The 20,743-nt window shown below is 46.3% G+C and overlaps 1 protein-coding gene across 3 annotated transcripts in view; it reads right to left on the bottom strand.

Annotated features, from left to right (window-relative positions):
- Window positions 1–10,139, bottom strand: part of ATP8A2 (ATPase phospholipid transporting 8A2) — a 663,838-nt gene extending 653,699 nt beyond the window's left edge. The window contains exon 1 of one of the 3 annotated variants that reach the window (XM_054528828.2): window positions 9,939–10,139. In XM_054528828.2, the coding sequence (XP_054384803.1) occupies window positions 9,939–10,014 (76 nt within the window). In that variant the 5' untranslated portion in view covers window positions 10,015–10,139. The remainder of the gene's footprint in view (window positions 1–9,938) is intronic. The other 2 variants (XM_054528822.2, XM_054528830.2) reach the window with 2 other exon arrangements.
- Between the last annotated feature and the right edge of the window lie 10,604 nt (window positions 10,140–20,743).

The raw sequence follows: 20,743 nt of genomic DNA, 5'->3' as shown, positions 1-20,743 counted from the left end.
GACATTGTGTAAAGAGCAAAACTGTAACTATGGAGACAGTAAAAAGATCAGTGGTTGCCGGAGGTTAGAGAGGAAGGATGGGATGAACAGCTGGAGCACAGGGGATTTTTAGGGCAGTGAAACTCTTCTGTATGACACCACAATGGGGGACACATGCCATTATACATTGTCACGGTGTGACGCAGTGTGACATCATGGTGTGATACTATGGTGCTGAATTCATAGTGTTAACACAGACATCATCACAGTGTTTACACAGATGGCATCACCACTTCCTCTGCACAACACTGCCGACATTGCCCTGTAATATCTTGTCAACATACCATGCTGCATAGAAGAGCCTGGCGGGTGGTCTCAGAACTCTGGACTAGCTCTCCTACCCTGGGGTTCTTCAGCCACACTCTATACCCACGCTCAGAAAGCCAAGATCTCCACTGAAAAATATCACAGACTGCAGACAACACAGCTCTCATCATATGGACTCATAAATTATGAGTGAAATCAAAGTAACCACACACTGATACAAGTTATCAGACAACTAATCATCACACAGTATTATCTTGGTTGCCATCACTGTGTTTATTATCACAGCCCATAGTTTCATCAATGTAGTTTAAAAGAAATGCCTAAAAACTCAAAGTCTTGAACAATTTTAAAAGTCCAGCAGCATCCCCTGGTAATAAAAACTACCTTTGTCTTCCTAGCAGGACTCAGAGCCACTCACAACCTAATGGTATTTGAACATTATCTATTCAGACTTTTTCTCTTTTGTATTTACTTCCTCCATTTTTCTGACATGCTTATTTGAGAAAGTAATATGTTATGGAGAAAATGTGTACTAGCAGGAACACATTTTTAAATGTACTGCTTTAAAAGGTGCTCAACTCCAATCAATGACTGGTCTCTGAGAAGAAAAACATTGCTGCTGGGATGCCCACTGGTCTTAAAGAAGGTTGTTGTGTAGGACACTAAGATTTGTCATGTAGTCAAAAGTGAGATTAATCATAAATTGTGAGTGTGTTGAAGATCCTCTCCATAAATACTGACTGATAATATCAGACCATACTAAAAGACGCAAGCAACCAGATTCTATTAAAGATTAGGTTCAAAGAAATAGAATAGTATTTCCTAGTGCCATGACCCAGTTCATTTTCAAAATTAACTTAAGGTGGATATCTTAGAGTGCGCCTGAGGGAGATATTGACTCAAGAGGAAGATAAATAACCCTGAAAAAAATGCTGGAGGGAGGGGGCAGGGAAGAAAAACAAATTTTTTTTAATACTTGGAGAATCCAAAGACATGGCTTTAGTTCTTTCACACTGGTACTATCCTTGGAAGACCAGACAAGTCCCTGGAACTTCGCCTTTCATGACCTTGGTTTCCCTGTGTAGCAATGGGGGTGTTGACTGTCAGATCATTTTATTTCTGAAAGTCTGCAATTCCATAAATAATCAATTAAAATATTTGGACTAGATGATCTATAATTTGTTCACCAATAGAAATATAATGCAGACCACATATACAATTTTAAACTTTCTAGCAGCTGCACTAAAAAGGTAAAAAGAAATACATAAAATAATCTTAATAATATATTTTATTTAATCTCACATATCCAAAATATTATTTCGATATATAATAAACAGAAAACATTACGAATGAACTGTTTTATTTTCCTTTTTCATACTAAGTCTCAGAAATCCAGTGCATATTTTGCTGTTACAGCCCAGCTCAATCATGACTCATCATGTCTTCAGCCACATGCCGCTAGTGGCCACTCTACTGCGCGGCAAAGATCTGTAAAGTCACCTTCAACTTTAATAATCTGACTCTACAAAGTATTGCCTACTCTGTACAAAGTATCCTGGGCTCTCTAAAGGACAAATATTAGACAAGCAAGCTACAAGCTCAACGATTCTACTTGCCCAAGACGAGGGAGAGCTCCTCCCTCATCTCTCATCTCCCCGGTTTCCATTTGTATGGCTTGATTGCAACCCAGCTGTTTTCCATCCTCACTTGCACTTCTCTCTAATGCTGCATGGGTTCAGACCTCATTATTTTACACCTGGAGTATTACAACAGGCCCTAACTGTGCATTTCATTTACAATCTTCACTCATCCCTGTGTTTGCATCCAGCCCAGTTTATTCTTACCCGAGAACCCTTCTCAGTTGCCTGCCCACACTGGTGTCTTCCTTTCCAGAAAATTTGCCCAAACTCTAACACCAGAAAATCAGACAGTAGAAGAGTTCAATCAAGTTGAATAAATGTATTTCCAAGCTTCAGGAAGGAGCAACAGGAAAATGAACTTAGAGTGGACCCAGAAAGACTGTTTATTTCTATTATTCTCTCCAGCACAAATGGACAGCAGAGTAACTTGGGGACACGGCACGCTGGGACAGGGGACGCAGCAGAAACGGTACACTATCTTATATGCTTAGCAGGGCCCGCTCCACCCAGTCCCAGAAGACCACTTAGTTTGCTACATATACAGTAACTACTGAGGGTTAAAAACAAAAATTCTGCAGTTTTAAAACCAATGTTATGTTTCCTCAATGCATTAGAATAAAGACAACAAAAAGAAAATGGAAGAGACTTAAACAAGGATAATCATTATGTGACTAAAAATAGCTGATAAGAGGCCTGATCCCATGGTGCAGTAATTGAATATATTATCAGCCAGGCCACTGTTCTCTCCTTTGAATATGAATGAACTGCTCCCCGATATTAACATATCATGACCGTGAGAAAAGCAACTGTCTTTGAACTAAATATCTGGAATGAGATTCCAAATGTCAGTATAGAGAAGTACTCACTCACTCCATGGAGTAGTTTGCTTACCCTAGTTTCCTATATAATCAGTCTCCATAATGTGCTTAAAATATTTACAGTAATCCTGGGATCCTCGGTGCTGCGTTTGGCTTACACAGTATCTCTAGAGATAGAAAAGGGAGGAGGAGCACCCAAATGCTTCCCTGCAATGTGTGAAATGTACATTGCTGATGATTTGGCAAAAGATTACACAAGACAGGAACACTTACTTCTGAATGCAAAACCTCTGAATCAAAATTAATGAGCCTGCCTTAACATTCTGTGCAAAAGAGGAGAAAAGAAAAAAATATTGCTCCTATCTGGAGTATTTCTTCTCTCCTGCCTTTATTCAAAAAGAAAAGTATACAAATATGTATATAGAATTTTTAAATGGGAGGCAATAATAATATATTTCTCAGAGGGATGGTGTGAGGATCAGTAAGAAAAATATGCAAAAAACACTAAAGGCATATTAGTAATTACCTTTATTATCTTTATTCTCACACCACCAGACTCACTTCCTTTGCTCTCTTCCCAACAGCACTGCCTGCCATCAGGGGCGCAGTATCAGGTGGGCAGAGCTACAGAGTAGCTAGGACAGCAGGGACGGAGCCAGGGCAGCAGGGACAGAGCCAGGGCAGCAGGGACGGAAACAGCCAAGTGCTGTCAGTTATGCGGGCTAGTGAGGAATATGTAGAGGAGCTGCTTCACTCGCAATTTTGGAACCCTGTAGCTATTCACCCTGTATATGGAACAGATGCTAAAAAGAAAAAAACATGTCAGCTTGGAAAGCAGAAACTCATACTAACCAACTCTGAAGTGAGAACTCCAGTGAAAGCCAAAAATAACAAAGTTCTCTTCTCTGTGACAAGAAAGGGGTATTAAAAATTCAGGCAACCTGAAACAAACCAATCAAAATGGCATAAATCTTCCTGTAATATTTTACCATATTCCTGAATGCAGCTTTTTCTACACTCACCTGGGAATGATTGTGATGGAAAGCAAAATGGGCAGTATTTATAAACTAATGATTACAAAAAAAAATGCAAAACTCTGGGAAAAAAACAGAGTTAATGAGGATTAGATCACTTTTTAGCATGAAATATTTTATGATAAGCTTTACAGGGGCAGTAAGGGAGGGAAGAAATGAACCGTCAGAGCAAGAGACCTATTCACATAAACAAGCACACACGTGTCTATGGTAATATTAGGCCCATAACCCTCCCCCATCACAGCTGGGGAGTGACCAGCATCATTCATGTGCTCTTTTTTTTTTCTTTAGAGGAAGGGTCTCACTCTGTTGTCCAGGCTGGAATGCAGTGATACAGTAGCTCATCGCAGCCTCAAATTCCTGGGCTCAAGCAATCCTTCTGCCTCAGCCTCTCAAGTAGCTGGGACTACATGCTTGTGCCACAACGCCTGGCTATAATTTTTTTGTAGAGATGGGGTCTCACTATGTTGTACAGGCTGGTCTCGAACTCCTGGCCTCAAGTGAACCTCCCACCTGGGCCTCCCAAACTGCTGAGATTACACACGTGAGCCACCAGGCTTGGCCATTCAAGTACTGTTTTGTTTTGTTTTGCTTTGCTTTGTTTTCTTAGAGACAGAGTCTCACCCTGTCGCCCAGACTGGAGTGCAGTGGTGCAATCTTGGCTCACCACAACCTCCCCCTCACAGACTCCAGTGATTCTCCTGCCTCAGCCTGCTGAGTTACAGGGATTACAGGCGTGCACCACTACCACTTGGCTAATTTTTGTACTTTTAGGGTTTCACCATGTTAGCCAGGCTGGTCTTGAACTCCTGACCTCAAATGATCCACCCGTCTCGGCCTCCCAAAGTGCTGGGATTGCAGACATGAGCCACTGTGCCCAGCCCATCCAGGTACTTTTATGACAGATCTATGCAGGCAGACCCAGGCAGCCACTGGGGTGTGACAGGTCCCCCACTCCTTACTCTATTCCTGGAAGGGCACTCTCCTGTCCTGGAGTAGGTCCTGTTTCTGTGTTTGCCCTTGGTGATGACGGGGAGAAACTCCCAAGGCATGGAGGTGAGATCACTTTTATTTTTAGCCCTTCTTAATGGTTGTTAACATTTGTGCTGAGCACTTTTCCCAGCCTAAGTGGATGTAAATAACATCTTGCATCCAGTGTGGTATTGACCAGAAGTTTTACTTAGTAAATGTAAAGGATCCAAGGAGGAAGAACAGAGACCCTTCTTTAGAGGCACTGTATACACTTCCTCTCATAAATGCTTAAAAGCTTTTTCGAAAATAACTGTAAAATATTCCACTTGTCTAGCTGGCACCTCTGAGGAGGGTTTAAGATAACACATCCGTTATAAATGTAAAATCAATTATTGGACAACGGAAGGCGTCCACAGAGGTACTTATTGGTCACCTGTGGGGTAGAAGACAGCCTTGTAGTCAGGACTCCTTTCAACAGAAGGTGACGACCTTCAGAGCCACTACAGGATGAACACTGTGTCCAGATTCAGAGCTCCTGGTGAGTAAGCGCTTATTTCTGCAACCATTTACACCTGGATAATGACAGTAAAAGGACACTTAAGTTCTCCTGTGATGACTGTGCGGTCCTCTCCTAGTTAGGCCTCCATCATTAGATTTAGAAGGGAAAATAATAACAAAAGTTTTTGCCAATTCTTCTATTACATAGGATAAATACCTAGATGGAGGACTTTGCCTTAGATGACGATGGGCAGCATGGGAGAAATCTAACATGTTGTCGATATCATCTTGATAATGTGTCAGTTAATGCATGCACTTATATGCACATAACCACAGACCACTACCAACCACCCGTGAAGTGCAAACTCTTATTTTTATCTTTATCTGTAACAGAAGTAAATGAATCTTTTGAATGTCATATAGGTAGAAATGACAGTGTTAAAACCTGAATTCAATTATCTTTAACCCTAAATTCTGGGGTTTTAACCCCTAGATATACTGCCCTTAAGAAACTTCCAAACAGAATGTGGACCATTAGACCAAGTCCAAAAGCTGCCCATGACAGAGTTCAGTAAAATCGTAATTACTGAGCACACATAGGGTAGTATAGGAAATGGAAGCAGGAGAAATTAGATTATTATCTTTATTTCTTATCAAGGAGGAGAAAACAATATAGAATCAATGAGCATATTCTGTTTCATTTAGATCTGATACTAGGCAGGTGGGCAACGATAAGAACCACACTGGACTTGCTAATTAGCTTGTCCTGACAGAAATTACGCAGCAAGTAAGGAATCTCTCTGATTTTTTTTTTTTCATTTGTAAAGTGAAGGGATCAGACCATCTCTGAGATATCCTCCAGCTATTACATTCTCACATTAGCGCAGCTTGTATTTTCAGCTGCCCTGATTCTCCTCCTTGCAACTTGGGGCAGGTTGTTCTGGCAAAAACAGAAAACACACATTAAGAAACACCTTTGATGACCAGCAGAGGGCAGGGTGAGTTGGGTGTGGAATTTAGAGGAGGGCTCCAGGGGCAGTTTCTAGAAGGTCTGTAGTCCTGGTCCAAACGGTGGCTCACGCCTGTAATCCCAGCACTTTGGGAGGCCGAGGTGGGTGGATCACGAGGTCAAGAGATCGAGACCATCCTGGTCAACATGGTGAAACCCCGTCTCTACTAAAAATACAAAAATCAGCTGGGTGTGGTGGTGGGAGCCTGTAATCCCAGCTACTTGGGAGGCTGAGGCAGCAGAATTGCTTGAACCCAGGAGGCGGAGGTTGCAGTGAGCCGAGATCACACCACTGCACTCCAGCCTGGTGACGGGCTCAAAAAAAAAAAAAATTTGTAGTCCTCTGGGTTCTGCATTTGGTTTGTGCACTTCCGGCTTGCCTGTTCTTTCACTATGTCCAGAAATGCAGTAAGATAGGGAAGAGCTTCTGCCCTAGACAGCACTGATGCTGTCGTCTATAGAAAACAACTTCCTTCCTTTCTGTCCCCACTCCTCCCCTCCCACAACCCCCGACACCCATATTCACATGCACACCCTTAATTTCCTTACTCATCTGGGTCAAGGTGAGAGAAGAGAGTTGAGAGCTCTTCCCACATGCATTGTAGTCACTGCCTAGACCATAAGCTCCGTGAGACACACTGCTGTGTTCCCTGCTCTGTCTCTAGCACCTAGAACCATGCCTGGCACATAGAAGGCACTGATATATGTTTGTCACTGACTTTGTTTCCATTCCAAGGGGCTCCACCCTGAGCAGACTGTAAGCACTATATGGGAAAGAGGATCCCCATGGTCACAAATCTTTGGATTTTCATCATGTGGTAAAATGAGACACACTGGTGCTAAGTAGATATTTGGGGAAAGGTAAAACTGATCAAAGTGCAATTGAATATGCAGAATAAGATAAGAGTCAAAGATGGCTCAGACAATAAAATATTCCAGAATTATTTTTAAAAATAGTATACAGCTCAGCATATAATCTTGAAGCTGACTGTGATCTGCCATCCTTTCATCATTGGTTTATTTTTAAAAAATGAGAAGTAGCAGACTTCATTAAAAATCACACATCTTTGTTTAGTATTTTTATGGGAGTACACGATTGTCAGGCCTTTTGCCCCTGTTTCCATCAGTGTCCGCAGGAGCCCACACTATGCAGATCCTCTTTCTTCTCCATACATTATGCAAATACCCTAAACAGACCCCATCTCAGAGCCTCCACTCTGTCTCCTGGAACTTTCAGCCTATCATCAGCAAGATCCCTCACAACCCGACCCCTCTGACTATTCCTGAAACTTCTTGCCTTAACTGCTCTGCCAGGAGGATCCTGCTTCTCATGGTTACTCTCAGATCACTGCCCTTCCCCCTGCTCCCTAAAAGCTCCCTGCATTGATGTTCATGCCATCAGACTGTAGGACAGTCTCAAAACAAAGCGACCTCTCTTGAACTCGCATTTTCCTCCAGCTACCACTCGATCTGCTTCTCCCCCTCCCTTTTCTGCAATATTCACTCAAAAGAGTTTTCCGGACTTGCTGTTTCCAGTTCCTGTCTTGTTACTCTCTTACACCTGCTCTATTAGGCATTCTTCCCCACAATGATATGTTAACAGCTCTTTTCAAGATCACCAGTGACCTCCACTCACACGACAGTTCTCCAGCCTCATCTTTATTGAGCTCAGCAGCACTGGGCACAGGTACACCCCACCCCTTCCTGAACATCTCCACATTGAGTTTCAGAGCACTCCCTCCGGGTTTCCAGGGACCTCCCTGGCTATCCTCTCAGGCCCCTTCTGTTGTCCCTCATCTCCCCGACCTCAAAATGTTAGAGTGCCCAGGACTCTATCCAAGGACCCCTCTTTTCTAGGTCACATCTATACACATTGACAGCTGATCACATAATTCTTAGGGACCCGTGTAAAATGAAAATGTGGGCCCCTTGTTCAAAAATTAAGACTTTCAAGACAGCAACACTGGGCAGAACATCCAAGCAAGTGCTGACTCTTGTAGGAGCCAGACTCTGAGCAGCTGCAGGGCATACACTCTTGGAGCTGGTCCTGCCGAAGACTCTTGAATCTCTATGTCTGGCCTTGCACACTCCCCGGAACCACAGACTCATAAATCCAGCTCTCAACTAATCATCTCCACTTGGCTCTATGGTAGGCATTTCAGACCAAATTCTTCACACCCTCCCTTTCCGCAAAAGAGAACCCTGGTCCTCCGCAGTTTCCCCATCTCAGCAAGTGGCGCATTCTTCCGGTGTCTCAGACCAACACCCTTGGGGCCATCTTTGATTCTTTTCTTGTACTGAAGCCCCCACATCCAAATCATAAGCAAATGCCTTTGGCCCCACCTGCAAAGGTACAGAGGGTGTCCCCAGGTCTCCCCAGGCTGCCTCCACCTTGGGAAATTCTCACACCTGTATGACTGCGCCTTCCCACTGTCTCTGCCACAGCTCTTCCCGGCTATTTAGTCTTGACCCTGCACCCCGTGACCCCTTCAGGCTGGGATTCTCCTCAAAATGAATGTGAAAGTGTCCTGACTTTACCCAAGTTTAACAAACATTGGCTTAAATTACCTGATAAGCTTGCTTCCCTCTCACGTTACTCAACTACAGAAATACGAAAGTCGCTTATTTTTATGCGCCTGTTTTCTCAAAACAAATAAAAAAGCACGAAGATAAGTGACCCCAGCTTCAAACTGTACACCCTCTACCTTCTTCATGTCAAAGATCTACCTGCAAAACTTGCCGCAGTCCTGAAACGGTAAGAAATCATTTTTGGGGCTCCTCTTTACGTCTGCATTAACTAATGGTCTAGGTAACCTTATCAAGTGTCACAGCCACATAACATCCGGCTCCACGACATCATAGTTTCTAAATGTGTTCTATAATCATAGAACGCAGGCCTCTAACAGTGTGAGTGGTCGGGTATGGTACATGCGTTTTTGGCTTTAGGTTTCGAGTTCCAACACCCAGGCGCCTGCAGGCAGGGTGTGTGTGCACGCGTGCGTGTGTACGTGTGTGTGTACCTGTGTGTGCGCGCGGGCGTGTGCGTGTGTGTGTTCGTCTCCAGATGGTTGTATGCACGGATGGTTATGAGCCAGTACGTCGCCGCTGTGAGCGCGCGAGGACCCGGGGCTCCAAGTGGTGAGAATCACTGGAGGGACCCTTCGGATGCCTTTTTCCCCCTCTGCCTTTGAGCTCTGCAGCACCGCGGTGCCGGCCGCCGGCAGGGAAGGCTGCATCTTCTCTGCGCCGCCAAACCGTGCCCACAACCGCGGGGACTGCCGCCTAGGTCGCATCCCTGAGCCGCATCCGCGCGTAGGGGCGCACGGGCACGCGCACAGGGCGCGCGCACACATACACGCGCGCCCGCAGACACACACACACATCTGTACAGGGACGAGCCGGGGGGTCTCTGACGCCCGCTGCTCCCCTCGCCCCGGCCTGGGGCCTTTTGGCCCCGCAGGTGCAGCGACGCCCAGCCCCCGTGCGGCCAGCGCGCGGCGTCGGCGGATCCTGCAGCCCAGGGAGCCCAGGGAGCCCAGGGAGGGGAGCGGGGCGCGGGCGGGGCAGTGTCGCATAACCGCAGGCGCGCCCCGCGCCGCCCCCGCCCCGGGCCCACTCTCCCCCGCCGCGCCCCTCCCCCGCCGCGCCCCTCCCAGCTCACCCACGGACGAGCGGATCCTCGACCTCCGCGGCAGGGACATCTTAAGAGCTTTGTCCAGGCCTGCGCCGTTCAGCATCTCGCCCGTGTCGGGGGCTCGGCGGCCCCGGGCGAGAGACTGAGGCTACGCGCAGGACTGGGCGCAGGGGCCGCGGCCCGAGGGCCATGGGTGGGCCAGCGCCTGGCCGGGCTGCTAGCTGGCGGGGACCGCCGGCGCCTGTGCCGGGACGCGCCCGAGGCTGCGCCGTCCGTGCCGCAGCGGCCAATGCGGCAGCGCCCGCGAACGCCACCGCGGCGGGCCCCGCTGGCCCGGGCTGCGGCGTGGGGGAGGGGGACCGGCCCTGAGCGGAGCCCCGCGGGAGGAGGAGCGGATGGGAGGCTGGGAGGGATCCGCAGTATTACGCAGGACCCGGGGCTTTTAGGTGTCAGGGAAGGCGATGGGGAGGGTTTGGTGGGGTGGGTGATTGGGCCTGTGCTTTCGGGGGCTCTTCCAGGAGAGGGGTGCACCTGGGGGACTCGGAGTCTCTGCCTGTCTGCTACCTATTTACCTGCCTGTCACTTGTCCTGTGCAAGTGGAGGCGCTGTGATCCCCCAGGACTCATCCTGTCCCTTTCTTTTCGCAGTTTCTCTTCTTCCGTGCCCAGCCTGGTGGGATCTGTGTAGGGTCTTCGTGGAAGGGTTGTTTCCAAAGTGTCTGATGTGTGGCTTGGCACTCAGAGAAGTCGGGGGTCTACAGCCCCGCACTCTCAACCTGCCTGACATTCTAACTAGGCATATTAAAGCTTCAGGTAGCCCTAGGGAACCTTAGCAGCAACCACTCCCCCGCACGCGCGCACACACACACACACACAGACCCATCGAGACACACACACACACACACACACACACACACACACACACACACACACCTTCTTTCATAAAACAAAACCATCAAGAGGTAAGGTGACTTGTCCAAGGTCACTTGATCTATTTTTTGTTTTTTCTTATCGCGTAATGTTTAGACTGTGCTTGGTCTTTCTGGGCGCAATCCCATGAAGATAAAAAGCGAAATGTTTATTGTGCCTGATGACATTCTGACCTCGGAGTAAAAACGGAACAAAACAAAAATAAAACCGTTCAGGTGAAAGTCTGACCTTGCTTTTACTGATGCGATCATTACATTTCTTTTAACCTAAATTAACATTAGGGACTGACAAGGAGTAGTACAGAGTTCAGCAAAAAGAATCTGTGCTAGCAAAGACAGCAGTGCGGCCTGAGCTCCTCCTGCCTGGCCTCTGCTTCTGATTTTATTTTCTTTTACTTTTTTACTTTTTTTTTGACAGAGTTTTGCTCTTGTTGCCCAGGCTGGAGTGCAATGGCACTATCTCGGCCCACTGCAACCTCCGTCGCCCGGGTTCAAGGGATTCTTGTGTGTCAGCCTTCCGAGTAGCTGGGATTACAGGCGCCTGCCACCACGCCCAGCTAATTTTTGTATTTTTAGTAGAGACAGGGTTTCACTATGTTGGCCAAGCTGGTCTCGAACTCCTGACCTCAGGCGATCCACCTGCCTCAGCCTCCCAAAGTGCTGGGATTACAAGCGTGAGCCACCACCCGCGGCCTCTGCTTCTAATTTTCTTAAGAACAAACATCCAGGCCGCGCGCGGTGGCTCACGCCTGTAATCCCAGCACTTTGGGAGGCCAAGGCGGTCAGATCATGAGGTCAGGAGATGGAGACCATTCTGGCTAACGCGGTGAAACCCCGTCTCTACTAAAAATACAAAAAAAAATTCGCCGGGTGTGGTGGCAGGCACCTGTAGTCCCAGCTACTCGGGAGGCTAAGGCAGGAGAATCGCTTGAACCCGGGAGGTGGATGTTGCAGTGAGCGAAAATCGTGCCGCTGCACTCCAGCCTGGGTGCCAGAGTAAGACTCCACCAAAAACAAAACAAAACAAAAAACAACATCCAAAAGGGACAGGCAACTTACATTGAAAACTGCAGGCTGGCAAGAATCTACACTAAATGTAGCTTCAGGTAGGATTCTTTACCTGTCTCTTGTGGGCCCTCAAAAAGTTTTTCTGATAAGAAATGAATCTTTATCAGGAAGATGAAGAAAAATAAAATTTTCTAAATTGTTGAGCTAAGCTTCAGAGTGGGAGAGGTTTTCTCAGTGGATCTTCATTGCTGCTGAGGATAAATCTTAAAGCTGGGGCTAATCCTAGGACTGGCTTTGTCAAAAACTTGTCACTATGCTTCAGTAAATCTTCTGTGTATGATAACACCTTGAGGACCTAACCAGAATTGAAAGGAACTTAAAAGGAAAATGTGTTTTTTTCCAATCCCCAAACTTCAAGATAAATAGAAAACATTTTGGGTTTTTTTGCTCTAACTTAGATGGGAATAAAAAGAGTAGATAAAGGTTATTTTTAATTTTTAAGAAGCAGAGTATGTTACATATAGAATATTTGCCTTGATCACTAAGAGTGACCAAATGTCCCACCCTGACTTTGTGCAGCCCCATCATGAAACGGAGTTGTTGCTTCTCTATGTATGTTTATCTTCCCATAACCAAACTGCCCCGACAACTTTGTAGGTGTGTGAAATATAGCTCGGTTGGCGCACCTTGAAGATCACGGCATAGACTGCAAGGAGTAGTAAGTGAATATTTCACAGCAACTTGTGCTGTCTCCTTCATGTCTTGGTTAATTCCCCTGATCTGACTGCCTCTTGGGGTGTTGGGGAGATTAGTAGATTGGCATTGGCCAGAGTCCAGATCTAAATCCCATCTTTGAAGTCTTCAAGGGAAATATATGCACAAAGGACAAAAGCTAGCAAATGGACGGTATTTATTATTATGCTTAGAATCCAGTGCCGATGTGGATCACCCTGTGACCCAGGCTTGGCTTGGAGACATCCTTTCACCCTTGCCAGAGGCAGCCTAGGTTAGAACCAAATGAGATAAAGAAGCCTGTGAGGAGAAACAGCAAATGCAAAAGGCACTGCAACCAGGACAGTCAGGGAAATGTGCTCTGTCTGTGAAAGCAAGAACTCCTCAACAAAGAGAGTTTACCTCAGTTCTTAGAGCCACGACCCTATGCGTTCATAAGACAGGTAGAACGGCAGCCTGCAGCCCCCAGTAGGAGTCACACCAAGTCCCTAGCATTGTGGGTCGATGAGTGTCATTGAACTTAACTAAGCCAGAGTAGCCCTTTCCTCCTGGAGGAGGAAGTGAAGGGAAAGGGAGAATTCTTTTTCTTTCCCTGAAAGGCAGTTGTCGTCATCCTCTCACTCTTCTGTGTGCCCTTCTCCTTATGCGATAAGTTGAGCCAAGACAGACCAATCTCCCAGGAGAGGATCCAACCCTCCAGTGCTGTGACAGCACAGACGCTGCCTCTGCCTTTCCTGGTGATTCCCAAGGAAGGCGGCCAGATCGCGTCTCTTGGCAGCCCACTCCAGTGTTCAAGAACTAGTGTTTTGAAGCAGTTTGTCCTCTGAACATCTTAAATTTTAACTTAAGCCTATCCTTCCTTTTTAGTCTTCATGGTCCTAGAAAACAGTCAGTTGGCATCCTTTTCAAGAAGTTCTTTTATACAAATGAAGACGTCAAGCCGTCTCTTAAGCCCTTCTTTTCCTCAAACTAAAAAAGCCCCATTTCCTTTTTAAAATGCTTATGTGTCTATATCTTTTATATCTGTACACATATGTATATATGTGAAACATTTTATCACTTCTTTTTTATTTGAGGCAGAGTCTCACCCTTTTGCCCAGGATGGAGTATAGTGGTGCGAACATGGCTCACTGAAGCCTCAACCTCCTAGGCTCAAGCAATTCTCCTCCATTAGCCTCCCAAATAGCTGGGACCACAGGCGTGTGCCACCACATCCAGCTACTTTTTGTATTTTTTCTAGAGACAGGATTTCACCATGTTGCCCAGGCTGGTCTCAAATTCCTGAACTCAAACCATCCTCCTGCCTCACCTTCCCCAAGTGCTGGGATTACAGACATGAGCTACCGCATCTGTCTACATAAACACTTTAAAAAGAAAATGGCATATAAGTAGCATGTGAAAAAATATACATAAGCATGTACCAATCATCCCTGTACCTGTTCTCCTGTTTAGGAAACAAAGCAATATAGGCCTGTTGAAAGCCCCTTGTGTACTCACCCCTAATCCCTTTCCTTTCCCTCTGTCCGCAGACCAGTATCTTCATAGGATCTCTTTCCTCTCTCTTGATTATTATTTAAAAACTAACAACTAAAAGAGACACCCCGAAGGCATTGGGCAAAGGATCCAGGACGGGAGATGATTTAATGGAAATCTTTCTTCTTTGTCTTCTTTTTTTTTTTGAGATGGAGTCTCGCTCTGTCACCCAGGCTGGAGTGCAGTGGTGCCATCTCGGCTCACTGCAATCTCCGCCTCCTGGGTTCAAGCAATTCTCCTGCCTGAGCCCCCTGAGTAGCTGGGATTATAGGCACGCGCCACCATGCCCGGCTAATTTTTGTATTTTTAGTAGAGGCAGGGTTTCACCATGTTGGCCAGGATGGTCTCAATCTCTCGACCGCATGATCCTCCCACCTCAGCCTCCCAAAGTGCTGGGATAACAGGCATGAGCCACTGCGCCTGGCTGGAAATCTTTATTCTTTTATGAGGTTCTTATTAGGCATTCTGTAAATGCATTTTGATGACTCTTAACTCTTCTCATAATTCTTCTCATTTTACACATTGTTTTTAGAGAGCAATGTCCCAAACGAGACTTGGAAGAACTATTTAGAACTCTGAATCTCTGTCTTCCTAATAACAAAAGAGGCAGTTTCCCCAGACCCTCTCCCCCAAAATTATTTCACTGATTCATTAATATCACGTCTGGCATTTGATGCCGGCTAGCAGCTGGAACCTTAGCTGGGGCTGTCAGGTGGTCAGCTGGTATACCTACCTGTGGCCTTTCTGCCTGGGCTGCCTCACATCCCAAGAGACAGTGCCAGGTGGAAGCTGTATCACGTAGTCTAACCTAGCCTTGGAAATCACGCAGCATCGCCCCCACCACCTGTTTGTTAAGGCCGTCACAAAGGCCTGGTCAGGACAAGGGGAAAGGAAATAGACTCCATCTCTTGATGGGACAATGACAAGATTCTGGAAGAATGTGAGAGCTGGAAACGTTGTAGCCATTTCTAGAAATACGATTTATCAAAGCTGGCAAGGAGCATTTCAATTTTAATAAAATTTATTTATAATTGCACCATAATCACATACTGTTTATGGAAAAATTAATGAAAGTGTGAAAGTAGCCTGTCTCTACTAAAAAATACAAAATTAGCAGGGAATGGTGGCTCATGCCTGTAATCCCAGCACTTTGGGAGGCCGAGGCAGGTGGATCACCTGAGGTTGGGAGTTCAAGACCAGCCTTACCAACATGGTGAAACCCCGTCTCTACTAAAAATTCAAAAAAATTAGCCAGGCATAGTGGTGGGCGCCTGTAATCCCAGCTACTCAGAAGGCTGAGGTACGAGAATCACTTGAACCTGGGAGGCAGAGGTTGCAGTGAGCCAAAATCATGCCATTGCACTCCAGCCTGGGTGACAGATTAAGACTCCGTCTCAAAAAAGCAAAAAGCAAATAACAAAAACAAACAACAACAACAAAAACCAAACTGTTTATCTAAACAATTTCGGTATCAGCTGTTTTAACATAAAAATTTAGCAAAGTATTTTTTTGGTATTCAATTAATTTTTTGTCCCGCTTGGGTTAACACTGATACTTTTCTTTCTTTCTCTCTTTCTCCCCTTCCTTCCTTCCTTTCTTCTTTCTTTCTTTCTTTCTTTCTTTATTTCTTTCTGTCACCCAGGCTGAAGTGCAATGGCACGATCCTGGCTCACTGCAATCTCCGCCTCCTGAGTTCAACTGGTTCTCCTGCCTCAGGCTCCCAAGTAGCTGGGATTAGAGGTGCCCACCACCATGCTCAGCTAATTTTGTATTTTTTTAGTAGAGACAGGATTTCACCATGTTGGTCAATTACAATTCACCTGTCTTCATGAATTGGCTCTGTCTAGGCAGTGGGCAACGTCACCCCCTTGAGCAGTTACAGTAGTGCCAACATGTCAAGTTTCTGGGCTCTCTCTCCCTGATCGGCCCTGGGGACCCTGTTCAACTGTATGCCAACAAACACATTGTCATGAATTAAGAATATTCACAAATAGTTTACAAATTTTGGAGAAATTAGGCAGAGACAGAAATATGACTCAAATTCTATTTATGAAAGTATACTCACTGGATGGGGTGGCTCACGCCTGTACTCCCAGCACTTTGGGAGGCCAAGGCAGATAGATCACCTGAGGTCAGGAGTTTGAGACCAGCTTGGCCAACATGATGAAACCCCATCTCCACTAAAAATACAAAAAGTTAGCCAGGTGTGGTAGTGGGCGCCTGTAGTCCCAGCTGTTCCAGAGGCTGAGGCAAGAGAATCACTTGAACCTCTGAGGTGGAGGCTGCAGTGAGCTGAGATCGCACCATTGCACTCCAGCCTGGGCGACAGAGTGAGACTCTGTCTCAAAAAATAAATATAAAAAATAAAAAGCTGGTATGCTCCATTAATTCCTGCAGGCCTGCCAAAGGCAGCCTAGGAATTCTAGATCAATGGAATGAATACAACTTGCTAGAAATACATAGGAAATAAAATGACTATTCACAGAACCAAATAAAAGCCTTCCACTAGAAACTAAAAATAATAATAATAATAATGGTTTTATATATATGCATACACAAGCAAAGCCAGAAGAGAATAAATAGCAAATGAATGAAAATTAGAAGCAAAAACAAGTAACTAGGAAACCATCTCTACATTTTTTTTACTCAATCTACCCTGAATGCTACAGCATTATCCAGGACCCCAGAAAACACACATAATACTTTATTCCTGATAAACAATTCAATGTCCTTAAGTCCACCAATATCACCATACATTCTGTGCAATCAAGAAATTTACTCAGCTGGGTGCAGTGGCTCACACCTGTAATTGCAGCACTTTGGGAGGCCAAGGCGGGTGGATCCCCTGAGGTCAGGAGTTCGAAAACAGCCTGGCCAACATGGTGAAACCCCATCTGTACTAAAAATACAAAAATTAGCCCAGTGTGGAGGCACACGCCCATAATCCCAGCTACTCGGGTGGCGGAGGCAAGAGAATTGCTTGAGCCTGAGAGGCAGAGTTTGCAGTGAGCCCAGATTGCACAACTACACTCCAGTCTGGGTGACAGAGGGAGAATCCATCTCAAAGAAAAAAAAGTTTGTAGACCTAACATTAACATTGTCATGTCCTTGATTATAGGAGGCCAGCAAATAATTTACTTATGAATGATCTATGGGGTGCAGCCCTTCCCAGATGCCTGAGGCCTTTTCTTGCTGAGTAGACATCTATCTGGCTGTTACGTGATCTTAGGAACAGCTATTCATTTGGAAAAGGGTGTTGCAATGACTTTCTCTTTTGCATAAGAAGATGGGGGGCTGGGATCCTGAGATTTTAAAATTTCCTTTACAGCGTACCCATATGTGCTCAATATTGAAAAGAGATGACAATTGGCCAGGCATGATGGCTCACACCTGTAATCCCAGCACTTTGGGAGGATGAAGTGGGCAGATCAGAAGGTCAAGAGATCAAGACAATCCTAACCGAAATGGTGAAACCCTGTGTCTACTAAAAATAAAAAAATTAGCTGGGCATGGTGGCATGTGCTTGTAGTCTCAGCTATTTGGGAGGCTAAGGCAGGAGAATCGCTTGAACCTGGGAGGCGGAGGTTGCAGTGAGCCAAGATCACACCACTGTATTCTAGCCTGGCAACAGAAGGAGACTCCATCTCAAAAAAAAAGAAAAGAAACGAGATGACAATTGCAGTGCAAAATATCTGTTCCCTTTTGTTCCCCAGTGCCACCGCTACCCCATTCGTCACCAATTTTTGTTGATGTCTCTTCCTGACTACTTTTTTTTTTTTCTTTTTTGGAGATAAGAGTCTCACTCTGATGCCCAGGCTGGAGTGCAGTGGTGTGATCTCAGCTCATTGCAACCTCTGCCTCCAGGTTCAAGCAATTCTCCTGCCTCAGCCTCCCAAGTAGCTGGGACTACAGGCATGTGCCACCACGTCCAGCCAGTTTTTGTATTTTTAGTAGAGATAGGATTTTACCATGTTGGCCAAGCTTGTCTTGAACTCCTGACCTCAGGTGATCTACCCGCCTTGGCTTCGCAAAGTGCTGGGATTACAGGTGTGAGCCACCGTGCCTGGCCTTTTGTTTTTTTTGAGATGGGGTCTCCCTATGTTGCCGAGGCTAAGCTTGAATTTATTTTTATTTTTATTTTTATTTTATTTTTTCATTTATTTTATTTATTTATTTCTATTTTTTGAGATGGAGTTTTGCTCTTGTCGCCCAGGCTGCAGTGCAGTGGCACGATCTCGGCTCACTGCAACCTCTGCCTCCCAGGTTGGGAGTAGCTGGGACTACAGCTGCCCGCCACTATGCCCAGCTACTTTTTGTATGTTTAGTAGAGCCGGAATTTCATCACGTTGGCCAGGCTGGTCTCAAACTCCTAACCTTAGGTGATCTGCCCACCTCGGCCTCCCAAAGTGCTAGGATTACAGTCGTGTGCCACTGCGCCCGGCCTGGGCTGGAATTTCTGACCTCAAGCAATCCTCCCTCCTCAGGCTCCTGAGTTGCTGATATTACAGGTGCATATCACCTTGCCCAGCACTAGAAACATGATTTTGTCACAACCCCAGACCCCTCTCATTCCCTTTCATAGGAAGACACTGGGCACCAGAGAAGCTTGAGCCAAGAACCAGGGGAACCAAGATTTAAACTCATTTCTGTTGGGTGCCAAACCTCTCTCTGCCTCCTTCTATTGGAGATGGCTAGGCACGGTGGCTCACACCTGTGATCCCAGCACTTTAGGAGGCCTAGGTGGGTGGATCACCTGACGTCAGGAGTTTGAGACCAGCCTGGCCAATATAGTGAAACCCTATCTCTACTCAAAATACAAAAAATTAGCTGAGTGTGGTGGCGGGTGCCTGTAATCCCAGCTACATGGGAGGCTAAGGCAGGAGAATCGCTTGAATCCAGGAGGCAGAGGTTGCAGTGAGCTGAGATCATGCCATTGCACTCCAGCCTGGGAAACAAGAGTGAAACTCCATCTCAAAAAAATTAGAAAAAAAAAAAGAAAAGAAAATCAGAGGCTTTGGTCCCTTTGTCTGTGACACTCTGGAGTAATTCTGTCCCTGGCTGAATGTGATCTCCTCAAGGCAAAGTCTGGGTCTCCTTCCTCTTGCGTGCTCAGCCCTGGCCTATCTGTCTCACCCTAGGTGCTCAGTGAAGGCTTGCTCTTGTGGAGTATGGGTTTCAGGCATACCAAGACTTGGAGTTGCAGAGGCTGTAAGTGACAAGCCTTGGAGTGCTATGCCCACCAGGAAATGGGTCTATCTCTGAGTTGGGCCAATAAGCTGGGCTCCCTCCGACGCCAGTGCTCACATCTCCCCTACCCTGGGTGGACCCCTGCAGATAGTCAAGTATGTTGGCTCCATATTTGCCTTGAGTAGCTGGGTGCAGTAGCAGGGCATGGTGGCTCAGGCCTGTAATCTCAGCACTTTGGGAGGCTGAGGCAGGTGCATCCCTTGAGGTCAGGAGTTTGAGACCAGCCTGGCCAATATGGCAAAACCCCATCTCTACTAAAAATACAAAAATTAGCTGGGCGTGATGGTGCACGCCTGTAATCTCAGCTACTCTGGAAGCTGAGGCAGGAGAATCACTTGAACCCGGGAGTCAAAGGTTGCGGTGAACCCAAGATTGCGCCACTGCACACCAGTGTGGGGCACAGAGGGAGACTGTGTCTCAGAAATAAATAAATAAATAAATAAAATAGATGGAGAGGCTGGGTGTGTGTGGTGGCTCATACCTGTAATCTCTGCACTTTGGGAGGCTTAGATGGGAGGATCAGTGGAGCCCAGGAGTTTGAGACCAGCCTGGGCAACATCTCTACCATCTCTACCAAACACACACACACAAATTAAAAAACTAGTTGGGTGTGGCGACGCATACCTACTTGGGAGGCTGAGACGGGAGGATTTCTTGAGCCCAGGAATTTGAGGCTGCAGTCAACAGTGACCAAGCCACTGCACTCCAGCCTGGGTGGCAAAGTCAGACACTTTCTCAAACAATAAAAATAAATAAATAAATAAATAAATAAAGCGGGAGGATAACGGTGAGACATGGAGAGAAGGCGTGCTAGGCAGAGAGATCTCTGTAGGCAAAGTCCAAGAGACATGAAAGAGCCAGTGTGCAAGAGTAAATTCCTAGAACTCTGGGAGATGGGAGCAGAGGGAGCTGGTACAGGTCTCCACCTGGTGTAAAATCTTGGCATAAATCTCCTACCATGAAAATAAATGACATTTTCTTCTTCTGGCTTGTGTAAGTTGGAAGAAAGCATTTTTTCTGAGACGGAGTCTCACTCTGCCTCCCAGGCTGAAGTGCAGTAGCGCAGTCTCGGCTCACCGCAACCTCCATCCCCCTGGTTCAAGCGATTCTCTTGCCTCAGCCTCTCTAGTAGCTGGGACTACAGTCACATGCCAACATGCCCGGCTAATTTTTGTTTTTGTTTTTTCAGAGACGGGAGTCTTGCTCTGTCACCCAGGCTGGAGTGCAGTGGCGTGATCTCAGCTCACTGCAAGCTCTACCTCCCGGGTTCATGCCATTCTCCTGCCTCAGCCTCCTGAGTAGCTGGGACTACAGGCATCTGCCACCACGCCTGGCTAATTTTTTGTATTTTTAGTAGAGATGGGGTTTCACTGTGTTAGCCAGG

Source organism: Pongo abelii, chromosome 14 (assembly GCF_028885655.2).
Source record: "Pongo abelii isolate AG06213 chromosome 14, NHGRI_mPonAbe1-v2.0_pri, whole genome shotgun sequence".
NCBI lineage: Eukaryota > Metazoa > Chordata > Mammalia > Primates > Hominidae > Pongo > Pongo abelii.
Note: the sequence above shows the minus strand (reverse complement) of the source record. Positions and strands in the feature narration are given on the sequence as shown.